The following is a 20,345-nucleotide window of genomic DNA, read 5'->3' on the forward strand; positions in this document are numbered from 1 at the left end:
CAGACCTGCACTGAATTTCAGCCTCTTGTCAATCTCCTGGATGTTGTTTTAATCTCCCCATTGCCTTACTCTGTCTTCCGCTCTAGGTTTTGTTGGCCTCCCAGTCTTAACCTCTCAGGTGGACTGAAGTCTACAGGAGACAATATTGAGATTCAGAATCAATTCTTCACTAGAATTACTTGGTGCCCCCAAAATTTTTCAGCAGGTTCAGGGTAAAAATCCAGCTCATTCCTAGTAGTATTGGTCTGGATCATGGCTGTCATCACATCTTTGAAGAAATCAGTCATCAAATTCAACATGATTCACAAAGTCTTAGTATAATGATGGCTTCTTTAACTCCCCAAACCACTGTGTAAATGCTCAAGAAGCATCCACCTTAGCAGATGTCGTTTCTGCTACTGCAGCCATTCTTTCATTGAAAATGTTTAACATGTAGACAAATAAGTTTTATAGTAAGGAATGCAGCTCTCAGTCTTTATTGCATTCAGTGACATCTAGGATTTCTGTGTTTTTCATTATTATTATATTCATCTGAGATAGTGCAATGTTTTTCCCATTCTGTTGTTTTTTCACTTTCTGATTGATTTCATTTGTTGTTTATTTGGTTGGGGGGGGGGGGGTGCAACACAAGACTTTTATTTGCTTTGTTTCCCGTTCAGATTGGTTTTAAATGAGTTGGTTTACAGCTAATCAAATGGTAATCTAGTCCTTAGTGCTGTCTATATCACTATCTGCCAGACGTGGTGGCTTTTGACACCACTCTGCGTATCAGGATATGTATTTCGCTGTGTGGGGAAGATGGTGCAAGTTTATTTCTGCATGTTGTGTGATCAGTAGTCCCTGTCTGCAGCACACTATCATTTAGCTCTCCCCTCTTCTTCCAGTATTAAGGATTTTTCTTATTTTTGTCCTATTATGATTAGTTCTTATCTGCATAAACAGGGATCCATTCCCTCTTATAACAAACTTGTATGTACCTTTATTAAAAAAAAACCCAACAAAACAAAAGAGCAATGAAAAACCCCTAACAAAAACCAACCTGAAACAAAAAAACAGCCCAAGGAAATTTTCTTTTCTACTATCATTCATTTTTGGCATTTATTACAGACATTCAGTTCTCACTCTGAAATATTTTTACTGCTCATCCTTCTGACAGTTAATGGTTTTGACTACAGCTTGTTCATGTTCTATTTTCTCACTCAGTCCTCAGCTGTCTTAGAGAGGAAAAGATGGATTTAAGATTGCCTTTTCCCTAGCATTACTGCTACTTTATTTTAATTGATAGCATGGGTACAACAGTGACTGTCGAAACTTAGCATTGTATTGCTCCTCCACTTTGGTCTGCTGAGTAAGAAAAGTGTTTTTCATGACAGCATTTCTGGTTTGAAGCTCTTATGGCAGAAATCCTGGGGAAGACACTTGTGCAGGCAGGAAGCCAACCACTCCTTTCAGCTTCAGCAGAGACATTAAAGCCTAAAGAGATGCTCTTTTGTTTTTGCATACATTGACTCATTTAGATTTTCCTAAGGCTTTCATTTGACTTTGTTTCTGGATTTTATGCTTTTCCAGTTCAACCTTTATATTTCCCACCTGTAAACCTGTTAGTATGTGGCAAATGGGAAGATTAACAGCCAGACCATGTACCAAGACGAACCCATCTGCTTCAGTGTGGCTAAAATAGCTTAAACTGCATTTGCACACAGCTGTGTGCCAGCAGCACGTGTAGATAGATGTACCTAGGCTTACTGTAATTAAACTGTTCAGGTGAATAGCAGTGTAGCTGCTCATAATGCAGTGCTGGTGGTGGGCTGGGGCACTCCCCTGGCCTGTGGAACCTACTCGTGTTACTGCATTCACACCAGCTCTGGTTGGTCTGCAGGTGGTACAGTCATGCATCTCACTGCAAGGCAGGAAGATAATAAAAGTCAAAGAAACCTTGTGTATCTTGGTTGGACTGCATTATTTAGTGGCCAGAGAACTCGGTGTGCTTCCAAAATCACGTTCACTTTTTCATTCTGCTGGAATCTAGTACTGGCCAGTCCATCTCTTGCCTTGTAATCTGTTGTTTCACTCCTCAAATAAGATTTTCTGGAAATGGCGGTGGATAGGAGGAAAATTCAGCAATGAAAACTGCAGATATTGACCAGAAAATCCTTTGTTCCATACCTCTTTATAAGACTTGACAGAATTTATGATACCACAGACCAGTCCTGAGGGAAGGTTCCTCAAAGAGCTCAGTAATAACAGATTCCTTTGCATATATGGAAATAGAAGAATTCGGGATTAATATGTGTAGAGTCATAGTTCTGAGTAGTGTTATTGGAAGAACAGTGATAAAAATGAATGCATTACATGGAATGAGAATAAAGTTAATAACATGGTTGCTCACTTTTAGTGGTACTTTTGCAGACTGAGTAGAACTGTCTAAGCCTCAGCAAGGTAAAAGCTCTGTTGCCCTCTGGCAGTGTCTGATGAAATGGCTGAAGAGAAGCCACTGGATGTCTTGGGTAGAGGCAGGAGCTGTCTTGAGGACTGGCCCAGTCTCTGTGGTTTTGGCTCTACTAAAGCTCCTACTTAAGCACCTTTCATGTGCAGAGACCTTTATTCCCTCCTTTTATGCTAATATCTGCCTGACCTGCATGGTTTTGTAATTCAGAGTTTGTGGTTTGCTGAGTTAATTTTAACTCAGATCAGTTCTTTTCTCTGGTTTGTAACATGGTGGGTGAGGGGAGGGATGTAATTTTTTTCTTCTGTTGTTAGCACTGATTAGCAGTTTTATATAAATAGGGTCTGAAGCATGGGATTCTTACACTGGTTTAGTTGCAGAAGTTCGCATATTGCAGAAGTAATGCTCTCATTTCAAACCATATGGTTCCATATAAATATGTAACTTGCTTAGCATACCTTGGAGTTGTGTAACATTCTACATGCCTTAAATCAGAGGTACTGTTAATGGGATTAGATGCAATCATAACTGAATTACTGTGGTGTGATAGTGTATTTAGGAGTTATTCCCCTTAGCCCTGAGTATGTTAATGAAACACAAAGCTGGTTTCAGAGGAAAAGAAAAATGTTTGATTCTTTCTTTCAGATGTTCGTAAGCTCCAGTACGTATCCTGAGATTCATGGTTATTTGTATGCAAAGGAGCAGGGAAAAAAATCATGGAAAAAACTGTACTTTCTCTTGAGAAGATCTGGCCTTTATTTTTCCACTAAAGGTACATCTAAGGTAAGGGAGGAAAACAAAAAAGAGAGAGCAAGAATTGTGAAGTGAGAGCAAATATGGATGTATTTATCATTTGCTGTAATAATAACAACCAAAATTTATAACCAAATAATTAAACTTGTAGTGATAAAAAAAAAAAAATCTAGCTATTATAGATAAAATCTAGAGAGATATGGATATACAAAACTGGGAAGGTGTTGTCTTAGAAACTGTAGTTTCTTTTTGCCTGGTAAGTTTGCTTCATTCTGGTTGATATTTCTCATAACAGAGTACCCTGTTAAAATAAATTTTCAAATACTAGTTAAATTTCTGAAGTATAAGTAGATGTTCTGAAAAATGGATATAGTAATGAATTATATAAAATAAGAATTTTTACAGGATAACTTTAAGAATTCTCAAAATTTGTCACTGGACAGTTTTTCATTTTACTAGTTCAAATTTTTAATGGTGGTAATTTAAGCTTTATCATATTAAACATTGGAGTTGAGAAACCTTTTACATAAACTACTTAAACCAACGTTTATTGTTGTTTTGGATTTTCTGTGATTACCTGCCAAAGTTTGCATTGAGCTGGTTTTTATCCTTAGGCAAATTTCTTTTGTTTGCTTCCTTGGCATAATTAAGCTTAGCTGGTAGAGATAATGGTTAGAAGTGGTACTGAGTAATAATTATAACAGTATGTTGTTTTTCAGATTATGAAAGTTTAGTTTGTTTTGATGTTTGAAATGCATACTGCTCTCAAAACTTGTCTCCTCTAATTTTATTATTGCTTGAATCTAGTGGAAGTTTTCCCAGAAATTATATAACTTGTAGTTTGGGGTTTTTTCCTCTCTAGAAGAATAAACGTTTTAACTAATTTGATTTTTTTTCCCTCTGCATTATGAAATGAATATTGAGTTGCCTCTTTTTAGATTTCATGATGTCATGGTTAAAACTGCAGTTTGTAAAACTGTATTTTGGAACAGGATAACTGTAACCTTCCAAGTTTCTTATTTGGAGAGGCTGGTTAAAAGTAGTCTAACTGTATTACATTGCTTTTCTTTTTAGGAGCCAAGGCATCTGCAGTTTTTCTGTGAATTCAGCAATAGTGATATGTACATGTCTTTAACAGGCAAAAAGATTTCTGGAGCACCAACAAACTATGGATTCTGCTTTAAGGTACAAGCTTATTATTCTGATACATATTAAAGCAAGCCACAGTTTTTAGGTAAGCTTAAGTTTCTTTAAGGCTTTGAAAGCAATATTCAGCTGTCTATTATAAAATAGGAGAATTAGTGGCTTTTATTTCAACAGGTATTATCTTCAAGATATGCTTTAATGCTAAAAAAATGTGCTGTGGCCTTCTAGCCTAACAAATCAGGAGGAAGCAGAGACCTGAAACAGCTCTGTGCAGATGATGAACAAAGTAGGACCTGTTGGATGACAGCAATTAGGTTACTCAAGGTAATTTTTCTGTGTGGAGTTAACTTCTTGCTTAAGTGTGGTATGTGATATTTTGATGCTGTGAGTAGAGAAGTAACATAATTTTTAGGTTCCCATGCAATAGCAATATCAATTTTTTACTTTGAAAGCTTGTTTTTTTCATCCCAACAAGTAGAGAGAGACCAAATTTCTGGAATCATTTTAGGGGAGGCAATGATGCCTCAGTCCTGAAAATTCTTAACATTAAGCATATGCTTCTGTGTAACCATGTTGAATTCAGTGAGATTGCTGAGTACTGTTGAACAAAGCGACAAGAATACACAAGAATGGAACTTTAATGTTTTTAAAATGTGACTGTTTGTGACAAAATAGGAACGGGCCAGTTAATATATTAAATGGGTAGTATTTAATGCACAAGTGTACATTTATAAAGGCAGCGGCAACAATGATGATGTACATTTCCTTAGCTTTTGTCCCTGGTTTTTAATGGTAAAGTAAAGCCTGTGCTATCTTTTACATCTGAAAAAAAAACCTTACTTGGCTTAGGTTTGTAATTTAAAATGCTAACCATGTTATTTTCTGGTTTTAGTATGGGATGCAGCTCTATCAGAATTACATGCAACCATATCAAGGTAGAAGTGGCTGCAGCCCTTTGAATATAACACCTATGGTATGTGCCACAGTAGCTCCATGAATAAATACATGTTTCTGCTGTTGTGCTCTTTTCAAGTAACTTGTGTCAGTTATACTACTGACCTGCTCCTTCAAAACCTTGCATGTGCGAACGCTTGCCAAAATATTTAGGGCTGCCAGGGCTGACTAGAGAGCTAATTAATTAATTTTCTTACTTAGAACAAACCAGTTAAAAGGCTCTTCCCTTAGTAAAGTCTTCAGTATTTTGGGAGTTCATTGGCTTATTACTGTTGAATGGAAAGAAGATTTTGAAAACAAAGCAGCAGAACTGTAAATGCATTAAAAGAGAAGCAAAGTGTTTAAGGTTACACATGCTGATGAATAAGAAGGTTGTAACAAATCCTTTTCAGTATACTTCCTCTTTTAATTTTTAAAAAAATATAAAATATTTACTTGAGATGAATTTCAGCTGGTGTAATACTGACTGGACTTCAGAGGAAGACCATAATTTGGCAGATAGTCTGCCCTGTTTTGGAGAAAAAACAGCCTGTACTAGATACTGTGTCCATTTTCTAAGTCAGATAGTTGGGATTGGGTGAGGTTGTCCTTTTCTTAGTATCTTATGTTATCCCAGCTCTTTATGAGTCATTTGATTTCAGACTTTTTCGTGGATGATTTATATCCATTTTGTGGTTTTTGTTGGCTAAATTGGATAAAAATTACTTGTTGCCGAGATCTGTGACAGTGATTTTATGGTGGATTTTTTTAGCTTTTATTATAGTTCTTGCTGATAGAATGCCTAAGAAATGCATTTGCTATCACAGGTATTCACAAAGGTAGTTTTCAGTGACCTTGCTAATAACCATGTCTTATTAAGCATGTGCTTAATACGCTGCCCATGTCTTTAGTTTGTGTCATGTGAAGCTACTGCAATAGCCAGCAGCTGCTCTTATGATGGACCTGGGAGCCATCACTGATTCTCTCCTCTTTCACTGTTGTGTGCATTTTAGCTCCCATAGCTTCTAACAGGCAGAATCTATACCTACTGCTAACTGTGGCACTGTTTTTCTACTTGTGTATAGTTCATGAGTTAAACAGCAAATTGAATAATCTGGGGATTAAGTGCACATGCTAATGAACATACTTCATAAGGAAGCTGCTTCCACATTTCACATTCCTTAATTTCTCAACCATGTCAGCTACAAAGAGTTCCCTCCATTCTGCTAGAGGCAAACATTTGCTCTTATTTTGCCCTTGTTTTTTTACTTTTGCAAAGTTCTGTACAGGTTACAGTTACTCAGATAGACCTAAGTCAAGTGAACTACAGTATTGCTGTCTTCCATTTCTAGTTACATCCATGCTTGTAACCAAGCAAGAACAAAACAGAGCTGCTCTGGTTTTGGACTGGGAAGCTTTGCTAACCCTACAGAAATCTGGGCCTCTTGTGTCCAGATGTTGCTTTAATTTATGGAGTGCTAGAATGCTCTTTTATTTATTAGATATTCCAGTGCCTGCCAACATTTGAGCCATTGCAATCTTTATACAACCTGATTTTGTAAACCTTGGTTTCTGAGAAACATTTTGGTGATTTTTAGGACTGTTTTGTCAAACTTCAGTGTTCTTATTCAGTTGTTACAAATTTGATCTTCACTGAGAGAAAAAAACCCAAGCTTTTTTTATAACAGACTGTGCCAGTTTGGACAAATTTGGAAATATATCCTCTGAGAGAGGGCAGGTTACAACCAGCCCTCCCCCACCAGGTTCGGGAAAAAATAGACCCCAAGTCACCCCAAGACACAGATGCTGCTGTTATTGAGTCTGTGATTAGAGTTAGAAGGGATGTATTAAAATAGAAGTTACACTCCATAAAAATTGCTGTTTTCAATGCTTAAATATGGTAAACTGAATGGAAGTTTATATAGCAAATAAATAAATTTGACATATTTCTAATGAAATATTTTGAATATTTTTTCATTTGATCATTATATATAATAATTCTGTATTTTACCTTTTTTTCCCTGTTACTTGGACATCTTAATAACAGTTTCCTGACTTGTTTTGACATGCAGAGGGCTAGTTATAGTTAAAAATATAAATACAGTTTATGGTAAGGTGATGTATTTATCATCCCTTGCAGTAATGCAAAAAGATGATCTGTCCTGCCAGACTGTAAAATTGAGCTTTGCAGCAGCATACTGGAATTACAAATGCTCCCTAGGGTACAACGAGTTTGGCTCTGATGGGAAACACTGCCAATACTTGAAATATCACTTACAAAACATAATGTTTTCTCAGAAGCTCGCTATTAAATGATGAATCTTATAAAAAATGAGAAAACTAAATTTATTTTTCTTTGTTGCAGAGAAGCATTTCAGAAAATTCTTTAGTAGCAATGGATTTCTCAGGACACAGAAGCAGAATTATAGAAAATCCAACAGAAGCCCTGTCAGTTGCAGTTGAAGAAGGATTAGCATGGCGGGTATAAACACTTTTGATTTATCAGAATAGTATTTTCTGGTTTGGAGGTTTGGTTTTTTGTTTTTTTTTTTAACAAAAGAGCTTTGAAGTCATGTTTTTGCTTCTTTCTCATGCAGAGGAGAGGGTGTCTCCGACTCAACTCACATGGTAGTCCTATTGCCATGTCTAACATGGGTATGTGTGAGTTAATTCCTTGCCAGAGAAACGCAGTAACTGGTTCTTTCAATAAAGGGAAAGTGTTTTTTCACTGATTTTTTTTTTTTCTACAGCTATACACAGATCTCAGTCATGGTTTCATCATAAAATCTCTAGAGAAGAGGCTCAGAGACTTATTTTGCAGCATGGACTTGTAGATGGGTAAGTTAATTCTTTGCATAGCTTCTCTGAGACATGTTTCTAACCAACAACTATTTTCACGTGCCTGTTATTGTGGGGAGGTGAAGGCAGGAGGAGTTTGCACTTTCCTAATAGGAATAAAAGTTCGTTTATATAGGGCTATCTGGGGATCAGTTGGTTCCTATTTTGTATCATTTGGAAGCAATGAAGTGGTGATCTAAGACTTTGATTCTGTCACTGACCGATTACTTATGTCTGTTCAGAGCCAAGCACTTGAGCTGTGTCTTTGCACAGTATTCTCTGGGAACTGTCAACCTTGGCACCACTGTCTTTTGTATCTCAATTAGTGATGAAAGAATAAAAGGAAGTCTGAAAAAAATTATTCTAAGATAATGTGCTGGGACAGACATTGGAAAAAAATATGCTCTTTTCTCATGAATTGACTAAAAATTGTGTCATCCTTTAATAGTAAACAGTAAGTGTTAGGATAAGTCTTTAAATTTTAAAATATTTCATTTAAATATTAATTAAAAATGCCAAAGCAAGTAGGTATTTTATGTTCAAATCCTCCTGCTTTTCATTTCTGCATTTTTATCTTTAGTCCTGTATTAAATGTAAGCTTGGGCCTCCTTCATTCAATGAGTAATTCCATAAAAATCTCAGTTTCTTTGAGTCTGTTTCCAGTTAGATACCTGGAACATCAGATTCCTGGTTGGATTCCTTCAGTTTTATATTTTTTAGATAAAGTATGTTGTAGTACTGTTTTCTACATCTACAGAAAGGGCTCCAGGAAAAAAAAAAGTGAAGGGGAGGAAAGAGAGACAAGCCCAGTCATAATCAGCACAAGGATGGTTAATTGGACTTCCACTTTTGTGAAAAAAGAGCATTACCAAAAGGCCCATGAAAAAGTGCAACTGGTGATTCAGAGAATTTTATGAGGGAGAAGTTGACTGGAGTCATCCAGCATGTCTAAAAAGCTCCTTCCAGCTAACATTTCTGAGATTATGTGAACTACAACCCTTTCTTCATAATAAAGCTTTTAAAGGTTCTTTGACAGCTAAAGTAGGTCTATTGTGATTATGTTAGAAAAGAATAAAGGTCTTTTTATCTGAGGGAGAAGAAACGTTGCTTATATGTGTGATAAAACAAGGAAAAAAGTAAGAAAATGTACTTTAAAAGAACTGATGAATGGGAACATAAATCCTCATCAAAGTGATTACACTGTGTATCCTTTAATGTGGATCCTAGTAATTGGGTGTAGAGACCCCATTTTGAATATTTGCAAAGTGGCACATTTTTACAGTGTCATTTTTCTGAATAAAATGAAGCGCCAGTCATTAATGACAAATACATAAAATACTGAGTTAATGCACAGGATCTATGGGATCTGTGGTAACTGCTGTGAAGAGTCGCGTTCGTGTCCCGGGGAGGGTGAGAGCCCACTAGGTGGTGGGAGCGAGCCGGTTTGAGCAGAGCCCGCGCTGCCGGCGCTCCGACTGTCCCTGCCCGTGCCGAACGCTGAGCTGGCAGCAGCCCTCGGGCGTGACTGCGTTAGTAACGGGGCTCTAACTAGACTGCACAGGGATGGTAATGATTATATGGACTCCAAATGTCTTAATTCCAGATAGCTTCTTACTTCGTAAAAGTAGAACTCTTAAAAACTTTAAGAATGAAATTAGTATTTTGAATCTATGCCGGTAGTCAGTGAAAATCCACTGCAAACCTTTGGCTGTTTTTTTTTATCCCTCTTGAAATTCTTTCTTTTCATATAGTAGCTGGGCTCTCATTTCTGGTGTGTGGTGGGGCAAACAGTTACGATTAGGTGGTCACTAATGCTTGCTTGATTGATACCTGCAAGTCCATTTTGCCCATTCCCTTTGTGTCCTGAAAGAGGAGCATGCTTGCCTATGGCTGTCCCTCCATTTCCCTTGTTTGGTACATTGGTCAGCTATATCTGTTCCACACCTGCACAGTACAAGTGGTTCGGACTCTCTCCACTGCAAATCTATCAATCAGGTTCTTCCCTGTCCTCCAAAATGTTCTCTGCCAGTATTCCAAATCAGGTGATTCAATGCAAAGTGTCTCATGCTGGTAATCATTCTTTGCTTGTACCAAATTATTCTACCAGGACTATGGCAAAAAAAAAAAAAAAAAGTTATGTTCGTCCACGTTCTGACTGGAATAATGTATCAGTGAATAAGTTGCAGTGGCACTGTTGGCCATTCAGTGTCATGATTTCAATAATGATTCCATAAAGCAAGCAGTGTATAGCTCTGTCTTGTTGGGAATTTTGCTACTGTGCAGAAATGAGAGTGCATTTATGAGGATTGGCCAGATGTGAAAAACATTCTGTGTGTCTTGCATTACCTGTTCTGTCAAATTCCTGTTTAACTACCTTTTGATTTTTGTGATTTATATGTTGCTTGTGATATAATGCTTGTGATTTAGAAAACTCAAGTTTTCTCAAGTCAGAGTCCAAAGAAAAATTTTGTTCAAAGCACAAACTTTGAGGGTGCTTTTCTGTCTGAAGAGATGTATTGTAATTCTATGCAGTGTAAAAACCAACGCCTACAGTGTCATTTATTCTGAGAATGCATGTTTTTCACATAATAGACAAGGTGAAGAAGAATTTAAGAGTAAGTATTCCCAGTGATATATTTGCAAAGAAATACTGATTAAAAGCCTAACTTACGTAATTGATATTATTTACGCTTTTCACTAGTACTTACTGTAACAAATTTAGAACAGTTTTAACTGGATATTTACAAAAGGATTTCAAATGATCTTACTTTGAAATTTTTCAATCTCTTCTAGGGTATTCCTGGTACGTGATAGCCAAAGTAACCCCAAAACATTTGTATTGTCACTGAGTCATGGATTAAAAATAAAACATTTTCAAATTGTACCAGTAAGTAAGTTTTTTCAGTTTACAAATGGAGTTGTAAAACCAAACAATTGAATAACTGTGATAGAATATTGATGGATTTTTTCTTCTTTTGCTGTTTTGTAGAAGAGGTAAACATCATACCTGTATCATAAATACCAAATATTACTAAATATAATTAGTATTCTTTAGCAGACTTGAATATTTTTGAGCTTTGCTGTTTGATTTGTTCTAAAGCTTGACTAGTGTTATGAAATCCTAAAAAGTTTCTTGAAAAACTAAACAAATCTATTTCAACTGGAATAGAAGCAACCCTGATGACATGGAAATCGTGTATTAATAGAGTTCATGTTTCCTTTTAAATTTTCAGTATGTACACAACTCCTTAGTCATCTCTTTTGGACTGCCTAAGATGTGTGTCCATATCTCACTGACTCTTCTGTTCAGGATAGTATCAATATTTGTAGTCAAACATATTTTGTTGACTTCTCTTCTTGTTACTGTGGTATAGTCATGTCCAGGTCTTCTTCAGGGGAACAAAACAAAAAAAATTCCTTATTTAGTCCAGCTGTTTTATAGGTAAGCTGAAATTTCCTAAGCTGAAATCATATTTCTGTTAATTTTTATTTAACATACTGTCCAGTTCTCCTGCCAGAATGGTCAGCCATCCCCATTGCTTCCACTCTCTCACGAGGTGGTTTATGTGGGTTTCTTTACATGCTGCTTCTCTTGAGATGAGAAACACTTGAGCATTTTGTGTTTTGGCCGCAGATACTTGACATAACTGAGCAGACCCAGAGCTTTTTCATCTCTCTTTACAAGAACCTTTCTTCCAGACCACATAATACTCTAGCCCTCCATGGATCTTCCTGCTGAAGTTTCTGGCAGATTCCACTGTTTCTCAGTAGAAATTAGTCAAGTGGCACTTTTTTTTCTGTTTTTGATCTGTTGATACCCTATGATCATTCACTAAATTTCTGTATGCCTTACCTAGGGCTTGTAGCTGATATCCTCCCCTAAAAAAAGTTCATGTAGAATAAAATGGAAGGAATTATTTGAGAGGATGAAAGAAGTGGATCAGTGTTAGCTAGAAGAACTGTCCAGGATTTTGTTGTGTTTAGGTACAGACAATGGAGGAGTCCTTCATCCAAAAGTGATAGCTATGCCCTGGATTCCATGGGGTCATCAACACATAATCCATGGTAAGAATCCCAGGTGTAAGATCTCTATGCATCTATTGACTGTAGTCGCTTCTAGTATTTACATTGGTATAACTGCTGTGTGGCTTAGAAAACCTTCTGAACTCCATACAAAGAGTGTATGGTTCTACTTTATTGGGATGTCCTTTAACTCTCAAATTTAAGAGACAATTTTCTTTCCCTATCAGGAAACAGACCCTCTCTTCTAACCACAGATGTAGCAGGAAGTTGTAGTTATCTTCAGTTTCCTCTGAAATGGATGATTCTCTTCTTCCCTTCAAAAGATTGTGCTAAAACCTTGTTCTCCTGTTGTGGGATCTTTGGAGGCTCTAGGAATTCTTTGTTTTGATATCATTGTCTATAGACTTGGGTCATATTTTCCATGCTGTTCATCGAGAAGACCTGTACCATTTCATTGTGAAACTTGACTTACTTGAAGGAAACATTTTTGAATTGTTTTTTAAGTAAAGCAATTTCTTCTATGCTAGTAACCAGAAAAAATAAATGTGATGAGAACAGCTTAATCCAGAGAGAGTATGCCTATGCTAGTAACCAGAAAAAATAAATCTGTGATGAGAACAGCTTAATCCAGAGAGAGTATGTCAGCATGGAAGCTGTTTGTCCCACAAATATCCGCATATTTCAGTTCCTTTCTGTCAGTTTCTGGTTGCATTCAGTACCCTCATTCCATTCTCAATACCCTGACTTAAACATGCTGGTTTTGCTAGAACAGTGCTCTTTAAAGATTTCAGAAAATTGTTGTTTGAGGGAGGAAGGGCTTTAGTTCCAGTTGCTGCTGATCTAAATGTAGTGTTCATTTTCTAAGAAACAAGGCATTTTGTATTACTGTAGTAACTCCATAGCTTATTAGTTGGAGATCAAAAATTCTCTTTGAATTTCAAATTCTACTTTTCTTCTAAGCTCTTACTTGTTTCCAGCCATTGTGAAGGCAAACTTTCCTACAAAATGTAAATAAATAAATGTCATTTAGAAAGCAGTTTTACAGGTAAAAACAATTCAATCTCTAAATACATTATTTTTCTCTTGTATTTTAGGTTGCTTCATGTTATGCTGCACTTAAAAATGTCTCCTTTTAGATAGGGTGTGCACCGTGCTAGTTCATGCCTCACCCATGTTAACAGGTGCCTCATGTTAACACTGGTAACCTGTGCAACAGGTATTGCAGGTGGGTAGTAGGGAATTGATTGTAAAAAGTTCAAAAGGAAACCTTTGGGATACTTTTGGGATCCTGTACTGTGAAAATTGAAGAGCTTGTTAGTTTCAAGGTATTTTTCAGCCTTTATACTCTGAGCTGATGCAAGTTCACGTCAGTGTATTCTATCCTGAAATTTTGTCCATATGAAAGATGAAGAGTTGATACACAGTTCTGGGACTGTCTTTTTCTAATAAATGTTCTCTCATAACAGCCTTCTTGGCTTGCAGAAGGTGCTAGGTTCTTGGGCAACAGAACTTCGATGTGAGTTTTTACTTTGCAAAATATTGATAGCTTTAGAATTAGCAATCTGTCTGGTATTTATTTCAAGGTTTGGAATTAACTTGTTAGGAGGATAACAGACATTTGAATTGTTAACTCTCCTCGCCTGTGTTGGAAGGAAAATTGCATGCATAAAGAAAGTCCAATGAATGATAATCCATTTTCAGGTTCTTGGCTGGAGCACAGTAGTTTACACATTCACACATTGGTAATTCCTGAACTAGCAGTGTTTGACCTGGTTTGACCAAAATCTGAGAATAAAGAAATTACAAACTACTTCCAGACATGGTAGAAAGGGGTAGAATAACCAGGAGTCATAAGCAGTTCAACAGCTGTTTCAGATAAAACATCTTAATTACAGGTAAGACAGCTAATTATATCTTCTCCCTTCCTCTGTATTCAAGTAGGGTAGTTGCATCTTCCCCTAGCACACCATCTGCTACTCTGTGCTAGCCCTACTTCAGGATCCTTTGTTCGCTACTTTTCCAATCTTATAAAGTATCTTTTTTCCCCTTTTCTTTTTAAAAATAGTTTAAATATGTTTTTTCACCCTATATTTACATGAATACCAAATAGTTACTATTTCACTAATCCTCTTGATATTAGACAAATCAGCAGTAGAGGAACTAAATCAAGAAATTATATAGTCAGCAGTGCAATACAAATTGTGCAAGAGCTAACATTCAGTAACTTAGAAGAGGGAAATACTGATTGCAAATTTTTAAGCATCTAAAAGTCAAAAGGAATGGTATCTATTGAAGTTTCTTCTTTCTCTTCTGTGTCTGTGCTAATACGAGTGTTTGGAGCTGTGGCAATTCTTCCTCCTGCAACCAAGACCATACTACTAGAGCAAGCATGTTACTCTTGTGATGGGCAGTGTCTTGTGTAGCTAATACCACCCAGCACACCGCTGCACTGGTGTGTAGCCTCATCACACCTTACAAAAGTGATAGAAAATCATGGAAGTGAGTGGAACAAAGGTTGAAATCCATGAGTAACTTCAAACTTGGTTGTTTCATGTCACCTCTGTAAGAACTCTGGGTTCATATTAACTCCATCTATAATTCCAAAGCAAAGGCATGGAGTAGTATTGTTAGTGCAGAAAGAGTATTCCTATACTGATTTAACTGTTCTTTCCTTTAAGGTGTGTACTTGAAGTCAAATAATACAAAAAAATGTTTTTCTGTTGTTTATTTTTTGTGTAAATGATCACTGTATTTTTCCTGCTCACGGTATTCATAAGATTATAATACATTGGTCTGTAAGGACACATGTCAAACACGTATTCCAGTCAGAAAGAAATACCATAGCAAAAGAGGATTTTACTGAATCTTGTTTTTCCATTTTTACAGTTGGAAGATGATGGGAAGCTGTTCTATACCCTTGATGATGGTCATACCAGATTTACTGATCTCATCCAGCTAGTGGAATTCTACCAACTTAATAAAGGAGTGCTGCCTTGCAAGTTAAAACACTATTGTGCGCGAATTGCTCTTTAACCAAAGCGTTTGTTGTTTCATCTGAGGGAGAGGAAGATACTAGTATACTTTTTCCCCTAAAGGAAATTTGTATAGCAAAAAGGGGGAAAAACCCCATTACATTGTAAAGATTCTATGTTTAAGCTGCAAAAAAAATTTATATTCTATGTAGATAAGAACTTTGCTTTGTGATTGTCACAGCAAAATTAACTTTATGGTTTTGAAAAACCATTCTTTCCAATGTAATTCTTTAGTGTTGTCTTGGACTTTCTGGGTTTTATTTTCAACTGAAAACACCTTTGAAAAATATTGTGTAACTCCTACAAAAATATAACTGAAAGAAGGTCTTTGTTCTTAGGTTTAAAATTAACTTTTTTCTCTATGAATGGTTCTCATAACTTCTGTTCATCACATAAAAGAATAACATTTACTGTGGCAAGGATAAGAAGCTGAACTGCACATTTTATTTGTAAATAAAATGAATAAATATTTTGCACTATATTTTTGAATGCTACTTTGAGGATTATCATATCCAAAAAGTGAAAAATCATTAAAACCACTTATAACTGCTCAGTTGTATTGAGTTGTGCTGTTCTTGTTGTAATATTTTAAAGGATTTTCTCCTCTAATCTAATGACTAAATCTACGTCTTTATACAGAGCTGGACTGTCACTTACTTGGCTGTGAAATGTATAAACATGCATAAATTATTATGTAGTGCATAATGTGGTTCAGTGTATACCTATAATCTCTGACACAAAGAGAGGCAGAAAGACTTGTTGAGTAGTGTGGATCTCTGCACAGCTGAGGAGGGAATTGATTTCAATTGCCCTTAAAAATAAAGGTAATGTTATAATAGTTGCAAATTAACAATAATTTACAATACTTACGAATAAAGGTAAATCCAGTGGACTTTACTCCGCTGAAAACCTCATGAAAGTGTATTTGCAGTCAGTTCCTAGCTTATTTTATTATTTATTGCATAAAAAACCTCAATGTAGCTACCAATGAAGCAGTCTTTACAGCTTACCAAGTGTCTAACATTCCAGCTAAAAAGAACTGTGCAAGTAGACCCGGTCAAATTTTGGACCACAGCATTAAAAGTTATTTTTGGTATTTTGAAAGAGAGTTGATACTGCTGCATCCTTGAACAAAAAGTTGAGTGGAATGGTACTTGGACTGAAAGAGGCATCCCCATCCTGATGCTTTGCTGTCCAAGAGATTTGATCTTGTTGTGATGGTTCAGGAAGTTGTCCTGGGTATCTTTACATAGGGTAAAGGCTGGAGTAAAAGTGGTGTTTGAAGATGGGCTGTCACACTGAATCCAGCTCCCCCTTCCTGTGCTTGCTTGGGTTCCCTGACTGTCAGGCATAGCAGCTGTTGTGCTGTAGGAGGTGGTGGGAGAGAAGGTAAAGGAGGCCTGGGCGAGGGATGGAGCCAGTGGGCCCTGAGGCACAGGAGGGCCAGGATGTGTCAGCTGACAAGGTCATGGAGATGGAAGCATTAGAACAGTATGGTAACTGTAGCCTGTGGTTTTGTTATTGTGTGTCTCTGGAAGGCAAGCATAATAACATAATACTGTGATACTTAATTTACCGACTTGATCCACACATCACTGACCTTTTCCTCTGGTATGCAAATGCAGTTTTTAAAGCTCATTAAAAAAGCAACTCTTCCTAATGTGTACCAAAGATGCAACATATGTGGTGCCTAAGCTCATTACATTAGGAAAGCCTTGTAAAACTCTTTACAGTCTAATAATTTTAACTCTTAAACCTCAAACGTAATTTCAAATTATACTCTAAAAAAATAATTTTAATTAAAACCTCTTCAGGTTGAGTTTAATAATGTGATTGCTTCTCAGGTAGCTTTATTTCAGATGTTGGTATAGAATAAGGACAAACATTCTCTGCATCCTTTTTCTTTTAATCATCTCTTGACAAATGCGTTGTCTATTGTAGTCCATTTCTACTTGGACATGTGAAAGCTTTGCTGTAAGTTTTATTTTATTTGTATGCATGCTTGACAGAGAAGCCAACTCAGCTCAGTGAGTGAGTACCTGCTACCTTTGGACCTATAAGAAAAGAAAAGAGAATGTAGGGATTATGTCACATGGTGGAGAGACATTGACCATCAAGAAGCTTTGCCTGCTTTTTCAGTTTTTGTCTCACAAATGAAATTGAAAAAAATGAAAAACCAAAATAATAATAATAAAAAAACCCAAGTAAAAGGAAGTATTTCTTAATGAGCTATGGGATTTGGACATTTGAAATTTTTTAACTGTCAAGTTCAAAACTTTCTTACACTGCAAAGCATTTCCTCCTGCATTTTGACAGCTCCCTTAATTAAAATCTAAACTGAAATGTTGCTGAGAATACATAATCTCTTTATATACCTTTCCTGAACTCCGTGGTTGTTTGTGACTATGCCAGAAAAAAACAAGCCCATAAAACTAATAAAATCTAGTTTGGTGTTTAAATGACTTCACAGGCTACCTCCTTGTTTAAATATTACTGAAGAAACAAACATGAAGGAGGTAGTCTTAATGTGTAAAAGCAAAGAACCAAACACCACCCCTCAAAAGAAAAAATATTCTGATATCCCAGACTTCTTCCAGATGTACTAAATGGTACAAGCGGTTGATACGTGACGTTCAAGATCCTTGCTAGCAACCTGTCAGAAAAAACAGCAAGGAATTTCTATGATGAGATCACCCATGAGATGTCTGACCATAAAGTTCTTTGGGGGTGTAGGCAATGCTATTTAGACAGAATTTCACTGTGTTAACTGTCACTTCTAATTAGGAATACTACACTTAGTGCCCACCTTCACAAAGAGAATTGGCTAATCAGGAACTGTTAACAGCTCAGGAAGAAATCAGTACTATTTTGGGCAAGCCGGTCTATCTGTCTCCAACATTTGCTTCTCTACAAAATGTGGACAATGTTATATCTATGTTATATCTACCTCACAGAGTGCTAAGGGCAGAATTTTTTTTTTTTTAAACAGAACAATAGAAAGTGGTGTTATTTGCGAAATGGGTTTTTTTTAATACTTAAAGAAATGGTATGTATTTACCTTGATGGAAAGTCAGTGTGAGAGCACCTGAGGCATGGTATTTGAAAAACTCTTCATGCTTTCTTCAGTTTTAAAATTTTATGCTTCTGTGAGTGTTTATGTGTAGTGCACTGCCAGGAAGAGAGAACTGAGCTTGCCATGCAGAGGTACCAGAAGCAGCGTAAGTGCACAAGCCTAGCTTGCTATCTGGGGTAATTAGCCCTGCAGGGCTATGCTCTGTGAGATGAGAGCTATTGCAGAGATTGTGCTAAAGCTCAGCATTGTATTTGTTGGTATGCCCTTTGTGCCTTAGTTTCCAATCTTAAAATCTTGGCTCAAAGGAGATTAAAAGTTAATTCACTGCTGTTTCGTAACGCATATATATACACGGCCGGAATTAAGGTTGCATGGGCAGCATTAAATGACATTTTTAAACTTCTGAGTGTTTTTACTTAACAATCTTATTAAGTCACTTAATGAATTATTTGAAATGTAGTAAGTCTTCGAGCCATCCAACTAAATGTTTTGAAAGAGAGCTTTAACCCATTAAATAAAAGAGGATTATGTATGTAACTAGCTACAAGTGGGATCTTTCAAGGATAATTGAATTTCTGTCAAATGTTCTCTGTTACATCCTGGTTTAAGAATGGTAGCATTTTGTGCTTCCCTGGGGGTAGAATTATTCTATAGTGAGCTTGGGGTATCTCAAGTTAAAATCAGCTTATTTCAAGAGAATAGCCTTTTTTTTTTGTTGTAACATTTTTTAAAAGCTACTCATCTTCATCTAAACAGAAGCCACTCATTCACCGATTAGTCTTAACTGTTTAAACCTATTTATTAGCTGTGGTTTGCAAATCCATCTAGCATTTGTCTTTAAGAAATCTTATATCTAGTTTTTGCTACCTTTATTAAATTAGTTTAGAAAAATACAAAGCAATTTGCAGCTTACACCAGTGTTTCTGTTTGATTAGAAAAATTATTATTTTTATTACTGTTCCAGTATTTCAAAGTACTATTCTAGTACTCACACTGTAATGCATTCCATTTTTAATTTCAACTTTGTAGCTGAAATCATCGAAGATGGGACATACCCCATTACTTGAATATACTTGCAAGCTTTCAGAGGTTAAACACTTATGGTCTATGCATAATCAATGTGTATGGTAGTGCAATTAATGTTAACTTTAATGAAATGCATGAATATTTAAAACTTAATGAATTTGACTTTACAGCACGCTTTACAGCCTGGCTCACATATGTGAACAGTATTGACTGTTGGCCTCTGGATGTCAGCAGTGTATCACAAAATTCCTGTAATCAGCCGCTGTTTTCATGCTTCCTCCCAGAACTATCTGTGACTTGTGGTCTCTGCCCACCTCCAGAACACCCAGTGCTTTTTCCTCTTATAAATTATTCACTTACTCTGTACCAATTAGTTCTACCAGTTGCTAGGTTTGTTATCAAGTTAAGCTTCAAGACAAGAACCTGAACTCAATGAGTGATTAAAAATTTATTAGCAGAGATGATTAAATATGCAGATAGTCTGTGAAGCTTGTTCTTGAAACCATTATATTACTTTTTTAATACTAATGATTTGTATAATTAATTTTATAAAAGCCTGAAAGTCTTTTAAAAAAATTCAGAGTAGGACATAAAAGGGAAGAGATTAAATGCAGAGGAGGCAGTGAACCTGAGCATTAAAACAGCTCATTCACATGTATAGGCAATAAAGTGATTTCCTTACAGGAATAGTTTGTGGTTTTTCTCCCCCTCTGCTAAGTTGATTATTTTATTAATCTTCTAAGCAATTTGGGAAAACTCTTACCAACTAGTGAGTCGTATTTTCAAAATAGAACTTGATGTGATTAACACTGATAATACAGATGATTCCCCTAAACTTTACATTTAAAACTATCAAGATGCAGTTCCTGGGACGTCTAAGCACGTGCTGGACTTAAGCATGTGAGGAGCCCTAGGGCTTCCATGGGAAGGAAGGTACAGGTGCATTAATGCCACAGGGTGCCACTGGGCAGTGGGCCAGTGCCAGGTGAAGTTTCCAAGGGAGGGGTTGCCCTCACACCATGTTTCTGAGGGGGTGTGGGGGGGGAGCCGCTCGCGGCTGTGCCCGTGGCAGCAG

General features: G+C 36.5%; 1 protein-coding gene across 8 annotated transcripts in view; it reads left to right on the forward strand.

Annotated features, from left to right (window-relative positions):
• Positions 1-15,730, forward strand: part of GRB14 (growth factor receptor bound protein 14) — a 43,197-nt gene extending 27,467 nt beyond the window's left edge. Inside the window, exons 5-14 of one of the 8 annotated variants that reach the window (XR_001862418.1) lie at positions 3,092-3,229; positions 4,274-4,384; positions 4,574-4,669; positions 5,238-5,318; positions 7,644-7,760; positions 7,876-7,933; positions 8,029-8,116; positions 10,910-11,003; positions 13,234-14,034; positions 15,026-15,108. Coding sequence is in view for 5 of the 8 variants with exons in the window: in XM_017735796.1 (XP_017591285.1) it covers positions 3,092-3,229; positions 4,274-4,384; positions 4,574-4,669; positions 5,238-5,318; positions 7,644-7,760; positions 7,876-7,933; positions 8,029-8,116; positions 10,910-11,003; positions 15,026-15,172 (930 nt within the window). In the remaining 3 variants the exon portion in view is untranslated. Of the gene's footprint in view, positions 1-3,091; positions 3,230-4,273; positions 4,385-4,573; positions 4,670-5,237; positions 5,319-7,643; positions 7,761-7,875; positions 7,934-8,028; positions 8,117-10,909; positions 11,004-12,100; positions 12,182-13,233; positions 14,972-15,025 lie in introns of those variants that run through there. The other 7 variants (XR_001862420.1, XR_001862419.1, XM_017735799.1 and 4 more) reach the window with 7 other exon arrangements.
• Positions 15,731-20,345: the final 4,615 nt, after the last annotated feature.

Source organism: Corvus brachyrhynchos, unplaced genomic scaffold (assembly GCF_000691975.1).
Source record: "Corvus brachyrhynchos isolate BGI_N302 unplaced genomic scaffold, ASM69197v1 scaffold255, whole genome shotgun sequence".
NCBI lineage: Eukaryota > Metazoa > Chordata > Aves > Passeriformes > Corvidae > Corvus > Corvus brachyrhynchos.